This window comes from Carassius gibelio, chromosome B6 (genome assembly GCF_023724105.1).
Source record: "Carassius gibelio isolate Cgi1373 ecotype wild population from Czech Republic chromosome B6, carGib1.2-hapl.c, whole genome shotgun sequence".
NCBI lineage: Eukaryota > Metazoa > Chordata > Actinopteri > Cypriniformes > Cyprinidae > Carassius > Carassius gibelio.
In genome coordinates, this window is record NC_068401.1 from 28,352,312 (window position 1) to 28,363,502 (window position 11,191).

General features: G+C 39.8%; 1 protein-coding gene across 1 annotated transcript; it reads left to right on the forward strand.

Moving 5' to 3' along the window:
- Positions 1–524: 524 nt before the first annotated feature.
- On the forward strand, positions 525–11,191 carry LOC127959792 (thioredoxin reductase 1, cytoplasmic). The gene is made up of 16 exons (XM_052559175.1): positions 525–874; positions 1,782–1,842; positions 2,838–2,947; positions 3,787–3,894; positions 4,546–4,618; positions 4,700–4,819; positions 5,332–5,474; positions 5,830–5,945; positions 6,555–6,780; positions 6,907–6,999; positions 7,626–7,702; positions 8,584–8,740; positions 8,861–8,968; positions 9,044–9,139; positions 9,915–10,049; positions 10,144–11,191. The coding sequence occupies exons 1-16, from the start codon at positions 758–760 to the stop codon at positions 10,204–10,206; spliced, it is 1,803 nt and encodes a 600-aa protein (XP_052415135.1). The 5' UTR covers positions 525–757; the 3' UTR covers positions 10,207–11,191.

The following is an 11,191-nucleotide window of genomic DNA, read 5'->3' on the forward strand; positions in this document are numbered from 1 at the left end:
AAGGTTAACGTTCTACACTGGAACTATAGTGTAAATGTATTAACTTTAATAACAATTAACACAAACTTCTACAGAGTTGAACAAAGTGTGTGTTGGATTTGTTTTAGTTTAAGCTGAATAACTGGAAAAAATGTATGAGTATCAATTGTATATTATCCATTGTAAATTAGTTAACCACGCGCAGGCTGCAATGGTCGGGTTTAGCCACCAGGTGGCGCGTGTGTCCGCATCAGGCTCACTGAGGCGTCTACAAATATTGCCTGGTGGGATAATAATAATAATTATAATAATTATAATAATTAGTATAGTAAATCATAATCTTGTGCTTCCATAAGTTATCAGTGTAATTATTCAGTTAAAACTCTATTGAGATTCACGATACCTTAAATTCAGTTTTCTTTAAAGACATTAAGTTTATTTTATTTTACATTACACGTTTATTTTATGTTATAAGTTACTAACAGCTATGACAGACAACACGTGGGTCCCAGTAAGTTAAGACGTGGGTTGATTTTCAGTCAGGCGCTCGCGGGTCAGACTCGTTGGGTCTTATGTAAGACGCGCGCGCGCGGCAGAGCGTCATTCAGCATTTAGATGAAGTCTAAATAATGTCAGGAGTGATTTTAGTCTTATTTAACCTGTTAATAAATGTTGCATCATGAGTTTATGTTGAGATAAAGTTAGACTTGTATCATAATCATCGACTGAGGAAGCCGTATAGCGCGGAATATCGATCCCTGATCGGTTATTAATCATTATGCCGCCCACCGAAAAAGACGCGGGTCGCGAGCTGATCCGATCGAAGATCAAAGAGCTGATCGATGCTAATCAGGTGCTCGTGTTCAGTAAGAGCTACTGTCCCTTTTGCGTACAGGTGAGTGAAGATAAACTAAACACCTCAAAAACACAACAGAGAGAGAGAGAGAGAGAGTGTTCTGTCTTGAGAGAGAGTAAGTGGAGTTAGGAAGGTTTGTATAGTTAAGTCTTGTGTGTATTAGCGATCATTAGTCACTCAGTGAAAAGTCCATGTACTTAAAAGTGTAACGTTATAAGGTTCAGTTAAACCTTAAAACTTTTTTCTGTATTATTTGTTTGGTTTTTGTAATCATTTTAATTAGCATTTACCTTTTTTTTTTTTTTAGTAGTTTAAGTTTTAGTATGTTGTAAAGTGCTTCGATATTTGAATATTTAAATACACTGGACAATTAATTATTGTACACTGATTCAATTTTTTTGTGTTGTATTTTTGCTTTTGTTAAAAGTTGATAGTTAAAAAGTTGTACAGTTATTAAACTAAAACCTGAAATTTGTCAATGTCAAGTTCATGTGTTAATGATTTTAGACTTTAGTTCTTGTTAATGAAGTTTATTATGTATAGTATGAAATAAGGAGAACTGTTTCTTTGTGCTCTGCAAGTCAGTCTGAATCAAGTCTAGCAGTGTGAGCTTTAATACAGACACATTAATCAAGAACTTGTGTTCTTAAAGGGTTAAATTTCTGCTGTAGTCCAGCACTGTCTATTTAGATTAGTGTTAAACACAGCATAAGTAATAAAGACGGCAGAAAGGAACATTTACAATTAAATATAAAATATTGACACATCACTTGTATAAAAAAATGATATCATGCATCTGTAGACTTAAGTGAGTCCTTCAAAAAAGCAAAAGGGTGCAAAGCTGCTTTTAGAAACACCCTGAAAGATAATGAAGATTGTTTATAATTATTGTTTTCATAAATGTTGTGTTTTAGACCGTAATGTGTGTGGTTCTGTGTAATTCCAGGTGAAGGACCTCTTTAAAGAGCTGAATGTCAAGTGTAATACCATCGAGCTGGATCTGATGGGTGAGAGCACAATAACTCTTTATCATTCAACATATCAAAGGAGTAATCAGATGATGACTTTTACAGTAATTCCTTTCGACGCGTGAAACACGATACATGGAGGAAGTGCCAAGCTCTTTGTGTCCTTCAGCTGATGGGAATAATAGCAGATTAATGTCTGTCAATATCGTCATTAAAAAGTTACTCAAGATTAAAATAAACTCAAGTATGGTTTTAACCATCGAAACAGTCAGAAACAGTGTTTTGCTTTTTTAATGTGAAAATGCGTCTCAGTCTTTGCACTCAATTGAGATACTTAATTAGCACTTAATTTGAAACGGTATCTTTTTTTATTCAAATTATAGGTGAGGTTATTTGAGTTTTAATAATTTGTCAGTGATTGCTATCTTCAGAAACTGGTTCTGAGATTAGAGCACTGTTTGTTGACTAGAGAAGTACTCACTCAAACCTGATGCTTACTACATTTATTTTGCTGAGCTTGCAATTGCAAAACATCATTTTTACAAGAACTTCTTCCTGAAATGCAAGATAACCGATTCTATGCATGTGTTTCCACTCCAGATAGTATTATGTAATGTTCATGTTAAAGGTGATTGAACTTTTACTGCCTCATTGACAGAGTTGAGCTGAAGTACACTTGCATGTGTTCTCTCTGAATCTCTCAAGTTAATGTTTAAGTGTTGTCTGCTGAGTCACTCCAGCATTACTGATGTCTGAAACTCATCTTCTTGCTCATCCGTGTCTCATTCACATCTTGCGCTCTCTATCTCTCTGGTCGTCTCATGTTCGTAGCATGACTCTGATAAAGGATTCTCTGGCGAACTGCTCTAAACCTGATTAGCTGCTGTGTTTGGAGCCAGACATCTCTTTCAGGAGCAGGCGAGCAGTGCCAGATCCGAACCTGACTCGATTATTGGAGAGCCGCCCATGTGGTGTAGATATGAAACACGAGCGGTGAGACCCAGACTGATTTGAACGTGTCTGATGTGTTTCAGAGGACGGGACCAACTACCAGGACTTGCTGCATGAGATGACGGGGCAGAAAACCGTCCCCAGCGTCTTCATCAACCAGAAACATATCGGAGGCTGTGACAGCACCATGAAGGTACTGTGTTTCTGACTGATCTGTGCTTTGTGATTCCAGCTGCGTCTCACTGGCCAGGACAATTAAGAGACGTAAATGTAATTTCCAAAAGCAAACAGTGTTTTACAGTTTTCACACTTCATTCACTTTCTCACAGATTTGATGGAGTGAACCTCTCTGACTTTAGTTATAATGAAGAATAACCAAGTGACCATTACATTTGCTGAAGTGTAATTTCATGCTTTCTGTTGCAACACCGTTTACTAAAGACAGTGGTTTTCTGTTCTGAGGCAGTTCTTGCTTCACTTCACAGTAAAGAGGAGCTGATGCTTGACTGAGTTTGTGAGCTTTCTGCTGCAAAAGGCTCCTCCGCACACACACTTTCTCCTCAGTGTTTTTTTATTTATTTTTTAGAATAATTATAGGTCTATAAAAAGTAATGAAACTTTCGCTGACTGTCCCACACTCTCTGAAATCTCTTGTCGGTGAATTTATAAATGACAAACTCCGTTAAGTGTTGTTTTAAAAGATAAGTAGCATGATGCTTCTACATTTTCAGCCCTTATATCAAGTCTTTTGCTTTTGTGACTTGTTTGTTCTCAATAGGCATCTGTCTGGATATCATGACCTTGGTAACTTTTAAATTGACAGAGACCTTTCCAGAAATGATTAAAATCAACTTTTCACAGTATTTTAGCATGTAGATGGCACCAATGATTCATTGAGGTGCATTTGTGAGCACTTTAGAGGTTGAGCAGCTCTGTGGGAGAGACGTTTGGTAATGGAGCTGAATGATGCTCAAGCACCTCTTCACCGAGTCTCTCCTCTTGCTGATGATGGGTTTGTTGTCGTGGTAACAGGCTCACAGGGATGGCGTCCTGCAGAAGCTGCTGGGTGAAGACAGCGAGGCGTACGAGTATGATCTGATCGTGATCGGCGGTGGTTCTGGGGGTCTGGCCTGCTCAAAGGTGAGCTAAAGTACACAGATCCTTCATTTATAGTGCTGTTTAAATGCTGTGTGTGGATTCAGGTCAGTCGAGCCAGTCTCTGAGCTTCAAGTTACAGGCATGAAGCCTGTTTTAGGTCTTGGCTTTAAAAAGTTGGTTGAAGCTTTTGACATGTAAGGAGTAAAATATAGATGTAAATCCAAATTATCGAAGGCAAAGTTTTACATAAACTTTTTTTTTTCTGTATGCTATACCTAGTATTAACACACAGTGTTTTTATATATGTATTCTGTGTATTTTTACTTTATGCTGTTTTTTTTTTTTTTCTAAATAGACCTTTTGTTTGAATTTTATATTTAGTTTTTATTTAATACTCATTTGCAAGTTATATACACCAAATAAAATAGGTTTTGTATGTATTTCAGTTTTGAATTGATTCATTTAAATAATATTTAAAATGATCAACAAATATGAATAACACTCTTTCTAGGAAACTAAATGTCAAATTAAGAAGTGAAGGTGCACTTAGTTTCACCTAATTATGTTGCAAAATCATCAGAAACAAATACTTATAGTGATTAAAAACACTTTAACTCTATAGGATCACACGAGCAGTTCTGTGGGTTTTGCACATCAACCTGATTTTAACTCTGTCTCTTCCTGCCCAAACAGGAAGCAGCTTCTTTGGGGAAGAAGGTCATGGTTCTGGATTATGTTGTTCCCACACCAAAGGGCACAAGCTGGGGTAAGAACACCGCAATCAAAAGCATGCAGGTTTAATCAAAACTGACTTGTAATAAGATGATAATAAGCTGTCTCTGTGCAGGTCTGGGTGGCACGTGTGTGAACGTGGGCTGTATTCCCAAGAAACTGATGCATCAGACGGCTCTGCTGGGGACCGCCTTGGAGGACGCACGCAAGTTCGGCTGGGAGTTCAGTGAACAGGGTGAGCTATATTCAACACGACCAGACATATGAAGCTGGACGTGGTACACAGCAGCACATGATAAACTGGCTCTTTGACACGGAGCGCAGATGAGAACTGCTTTTCATCATTTAATGCATTGCAGATAGAAGTAAAACTAAACGGGAGTTGCTTGAAGTTGTGATGAAATTTTGTGATTTCTAATCTGAAGACATGTTTCAGATTGGTTTCCTCTTTCTTTAAAAGAGTTTCAGTATATGTTTATTAATTCTGGGACTGCAGCCTCGTGAATATTTCTTGAAATGGTTAAAAAGACTGTCACGAGAGTCTTTATTTACATCTGGCATCGAAAGAGTTGTTAATGTGAGATTTAACACCAGAAATCTTCATGATACACCGAACAAGTGAACATTGCAACATTCAGTGTATTGCAAAGTGTTGATTTCAAAAGCTTCCCTTGTTTTTTGTTTTTTTTTTTGGTCCGTTTTCTGTTCTAATTGACATTGTCATGAAATGTTGACTTTTTATTAAAGTGAGTCACAACTGGGAGACGATGAGGACCGCGGTGAATAACTACATCGGTTCACTGAACTGGGGCTACAGGGTTTCTCTACGAGACAAAAACGTCAATTACGTCAACGCCTACGCTGAGTTTGTGGAGCCGCACAAGATCAAGGCAAGTGTATCTGACTCGATCTGACTGAAATGTAGTCGACCCTCAACAAGTTTTATAAAGGCAGAGCTAATCTAAAAGAGATCCAAGTCCACTTCAGGTTCAGATACAGTGTGAATGCAAAGAGAACTTGATTCTTTTCCACTAAGGAAGTTTAATTTCTTTTAGAGATTAAGTGTAAAACATTATTTAATTACTACTTTTGGCAGCAGAACATGAGGAAAAGCATGGCTTCGTGTCACAAGGCATTGCTTGGATTAAGAGAGCTGCTGTAGTCTAAGTGGCACCAGAATGAAATGCAAAAAATTGATCTGCCAAACCGTCCCTCGTCTAAGCTTTTGTTTGCTCTTCCCAACAGGCCACAAACAAGCGCGGTAAAGAGATGTTCTACACTGCTGCTAAGTTTGTGCTGGCGACGGGAGAGAGACCTCGTTATCTGGGCGTCCCAGGAGACAAAGAGTACTGCATCACCAGGTGAGATCAGACTCTGACTGCGGTAAACTCCCTCTGGAGAGCCCGATAAACACCGCTGCACCTCGGGGGGTCGTTACTAGTGTATTTACATGAAGCTTTGATTTAAAGCTGATTCATTCTCAGCCACCAAGGGAAGGAAAGCTTTCACTGCATGTGTCGTATAAGAGGAGGATTTCCTTCTATAGCTCGTGTGGTTATTTTTAAATGCGTGGTGTGAGAAGGTGGCACAGGCAAAAAAGCTGTGCAGAATCTGATCCGATCAGACTGAGAATAGGATTTCACCTGGTCACGTAGTGCATTTTAAGTCAATAAAATAGTTTAATTTACACAGCCCACACAGAGAGTCTGAACATTTCAAATAGAGTTTGTTCTTTGATGTATCAAGCCTTTAAACTGAATGTGCACTTGTTCTTTTGACTTGCGTCTGAGATTTCCTGATGTTCATTCATCTTTTATTTGAGCAGGAAGTGAGTAGCAGGAGTTTGGCTCAAGCCGCTGTGGTTTTCAGTATATTGACTTTTCTCTCTGGCAGTGTTTGAGGTTTAACTGTATGTGTCTGAACTTTTGTCCGTCCGTGTCCTCCTCACCGGTTGTGTTTGTTCTTCGCAGCGATGACCTGTTCTCGTTGCCCTACTGTCCCGGGAAGACTCTGGTCATCGGGGCGTCGTATGTGGCTCTGGAGTGCGGGGGGTTTCTGGCCGGTTTGGGGCTGGACGTGACCATCATGGTGCGCTCCATTCTCCTGCGAGGATTCGATCAGGACATGGCCAACCGTGCGGGAGATTACATGGAGACACACGGGGTCAAATTCCTCAGGAAGTTTGTTCCTACCAAGGTTGGTGCATGTGTGCTGTTAAACATTACTGAAATATGAAATGATGCTTTATCTGTCGGTTATGAAATGCTCTTTAGGAGTATTATCATCATGTTGGTGATAAACACTTAGTCTCTTTCTCTACAGATCGAGCAGCTGGAAGCTGGGACTCCAGGCCGACTTAAAGTGACGGCCAAATCAACCGAGGGTGATGAAGTCTGTGAAGGAGAATACAACACTGTGAGTATCATGTGTGTTCAGACAAAAAGATCTCATTGAAGAGCGTCAGGTTTTATCTGTCTGCGATCTCCCAAAACTGGTGAGGCGTGCTTTCAGATCAACTGACCTGATTTGGAGCAATCCATATTGAAAACAACTGCTCGCCATTATTTATTTATCATTGGAAACCGTAATAGTGTGAGTTATTACAATTTTAAATAACCATCTTCTATGCAAATATATTGTAAAATGAAATGTATTTCTATGATTAAAGCTGAATTACACTCCAGAAATCATTCTAATATACTGATTTGCTGCTCAAACATTTGGTTAACAGTGCTGTTCTTCAAATAAACCTAAAAAAATACATCGGTTTCCATGAAAATGAGTAAAGTTCAAAAGAACATTTGAATAATTGAATGTGTCCTTGATGAATAAACAATTTGATGTTTCCAAGTCATGTTTAAAAAAAATAATAATAATAATTGCATTAGTTGATTTAATATAAACCCTGACTGGAGTTGTACTGTTAGTCTACCGTTTAATGTGTCCTGAACAGTGCTTTGGTATTGGTTTTTTGCTGTTTCCTTTATAACTGTGGCAGGAGTCTGGTGTTTCAGTGTTTCTAATGCTGCTGTGTGTCTCAGGTGTTGATCGCGGTCGGTCGAGACGCCTGCACAGGAAAGATTGGTCTGGACAAAGCTGGAGTCAAAGTCAATGCCAAGTATGTGTCTTTCATTGGAATAGTTTATTTTGGTCGTCTGTCCCTCCCACATCCCATAACAAAGTGCTTGTTGTCATGGTGTCTCTAGAGAGGGCGGGGTCAGAGGCGAGTGTCACAGTGAGTCAGCAGTATTGAGTCTGAACCGACCTCAGCACACTGGGTCAAGAAGGATTCAGATAAACATTTCCATTCAGTAGTGAGGGATGATTTATATTAATTCACACAGAAGTGTGTGTGTGTGTGTGTGTGTTTGAGACTGGTTTAGATCTGTTCCTAAGAAGAATCATGTGATTCCATATGACCCACACACATGTGAGAGTGATGCACGGCTCTTCTGTATGATCACTCACTGAACATTCACAGAATTAGGAGTTGAAATGCTGACTGAATTGATCATTTCTGTTTAGTAATGCACACAATGTGTTTGTACATTGACAAGTCATTGTGCACTAGTTACAGTAGCACAGTCTTCCAAGATTGCAGAAGTGAGCTGAGGTTGATGTAATGTGGTTTTATGACGACAGCCTTTCTGCAGCTCATAAATGCATCATACATTTTAGTTCATGCATATCCATTTTAAGTCGCCAATGAGTGCTTGCAACTGCATTTTAGTCTGTGACATGAATGCACAAATCTATTGAAACCTCAATACAAAAGTTTTGATGCTTTGAGGAAAAGTGGAAGATTGTGATCATGCAGTACTGACACAGATGTTTCACAACCAAGTAATACAACGTGAAAAGATGTTTGAGAAGGGAATGCAAGTAAACAGATTCAGATCAAGCTTCAGAAGCAGGTTTGATTGCCTTTACTTAGTCCTCATGACTCGGACTTTGCTCTCCCAAAGCTAACATTGATTCCTTTCCTGATCCTCCGTCCAGGAACGGGAAGATCCCGGTGAACGATGAGGAGCAGACCAGCGTTCCTCACATCTATGCCATTGGAGACATCCTGGAGGGGAAGTGGGAGCTGACTCCTGTGGCCATTCAGGCCGGGAAGCTTCTGGCTCGCCGACTGTTCGCTGGAGCGTCTCTGAAGGTCAGTCATAACTATTCCTGTGTGTTTGTGTTATAAACGTTAGATTATAAACACTCTGTAAAGAGCAGTTGGTTTGCTGTGATCTCACTGTTCCTGTCTCCCTCTCTGTGTGTGTTTCAGTGTGATTATGTGAACGTTCCCACCACCGTCTTCACTCCGATGGAGTACGGCAGCTGTGGGTATCCGGAGGAGAAGGCCGTCGAGATCTACGGAGAGGAGAACCTCGAGGTGCGTGTTTGCTGACAGACTTCAGACTGTAAATATTAATAACCTGTGCTGATAATGATTGTGTTGTCTCTGCAGATCTATCACAGTCTGTTCTGGCCTCTGGAGTTCACCGTTCCCAACCGGGACAACAACCGGTGCTACGCCAAGATCATCTGCAATAAACTGGACAACGTAAGACATGCACAACTCACCGTCCTACGTGAATGTGGTTTGATTTGTTTAAAATAAAAATAAAGGCTTTTTTGAAACATGATTCCAAGGCAGGATGATACACTAAACTGGATTTGAGTTACTTTACGCTAAGGTTTAATTCATTAGCATTAGCTGAACTAACAGTGAACTGGGCCTCTTCCAGTAAACTAGTATTGCTTCAGGGATGAAAAAAAAAAAAAGATGGTTGAAAAAATGTGATTTAACTTTGAAGTAATAAAAAGCACTTGAATTTAGAAAAGCTAAGTGGGAATAAAAAAAAAAACTAAAAATGACAAACACAAGTTACTAGAACTTGAAATGAAAATAAAATTATGAAGGATTAAAATTGTTATAATGTTACAATTGTGAAAAATTACAGAATGAGGCTTTCTTACTTATACATTTTAAAATCAAAAGTTGCATGTTAAAACTAAATCGTGAACTGCATTTTTTATGACATGAACCGATTCATGCATTCTGTAAAACTGCATAAAATGTTAACTAATCTTGCAGTGTTACTTTTTATTTTCAAATTAATGCATGTAAAAAAATGGTCAAAATAGATTTAATATTAATGTATCTGTAAATGAATAATATTTTTGTAAAGTTTTTGTTTATTTTTTCCCCCCACTGTTAGCTTACATGATGCATATTTAGAAAATGCAGTAAAGATGTGAGGCTGACTGATTTGTGTGAATGTTGTCATTACTGTGAGACACTTCAGGAGTATAAACGGCTGTCTGTCTGTGTGCAGGATCGTGTGATCGGCTTCCACTATCTGGGTCCTAACGCTGGAGAGGTCACTCAGGGCTTCGGAGCTGCCATGAAATGTGGAATCACCAAAGACCAGCTGGACAACACCATCGGGATTCACCCGACGTGTGCTGAGGTGTGTTCCTGCGACCTGCTGCTTCATGATACATCACTGTTCCTCATGTTCTTGCTCTTGAGTTATAACATGCTCCTCCCTTCACTTGTTCCAGATCTTCACCACCATGGAGGTCACCAAGCGCTCGGGTGGAGACATCACTCAGTCCGGCTGCTGAGGTTAAACCCTGCTCGTTTAACAGGCTGTCAGGACTAGTTTAAACTGGTTTATTCTAGTGATTCATCCCTCTGCCCTTGGCATAAACACACTCGAGTCTCTCGAATTAATCTCAGGTCATTAAAACCCATCAGAAGTTGCGTGATCACGATCAGTCCTGCTCTTAAAGGCCTTTGTGTCTCGCTGTTGTTCACCGTTTGCATCACCTTTAACTAACAATGTGAGGGGTGTGTGGTGGGCGGAGTCTGGGACAAGACAGCCCTTCAGAGGCGGGGCTTCTCTTGGCTAGAGACCAGTGATTGGGGGAGGAGATGATGATTGACAGCCTGTTAGACAGCGGGGTTACTCTGCTTTAACTGATTGTCCGAGTCAGAAATGCACCAGAGGCGTCTGTGCTTTACCTTTTGTTTTTTCACCTTATAAACTCGCGCATTCGTGTTTGGTGCTCAGTGACGTTTTAACCCTTAACCCACGTTCAGTGGCGGGTTATGACTGAAGTTTTCTGCACTTGGACTTTAAATAGATAACTCATGGCCTTCAGACTTGTGAGGGCCACATACTTTAATTTCTTTCAGTCGTAGGAGTCTATTTTTCTATATTTAACAGTGGTTCGTCATCAGTTGCTCGGCAGAGCGTCATCAGTCTGTGTCAGGATCATCGTAAGACAGATTTCACTTCCTGCCGAGTAACTGAGACGGGATCAAATGCAGCATGTAGATGCTTCCTCAAAGTATTTAAACTAATGGCGTCATCGCTGAGATCCGTCTGATGCCTTTCAGAGCACTTAGAAACATCAATGAGATGGGTATGTTCATATTTTTATAAATCTCACTGGATTATCTGTGTCGAGTATAAATGTGCGTTTGCTTTCGTCTCATTCACTCCTGTTGCTTTCTAAGGATTGTGTTTAAGAGTCGGCTCCTGATGCATGTACAGTATTTCCATATTATCTCTGTTCATGAACTTTAATAAAGCTGTGTACACAA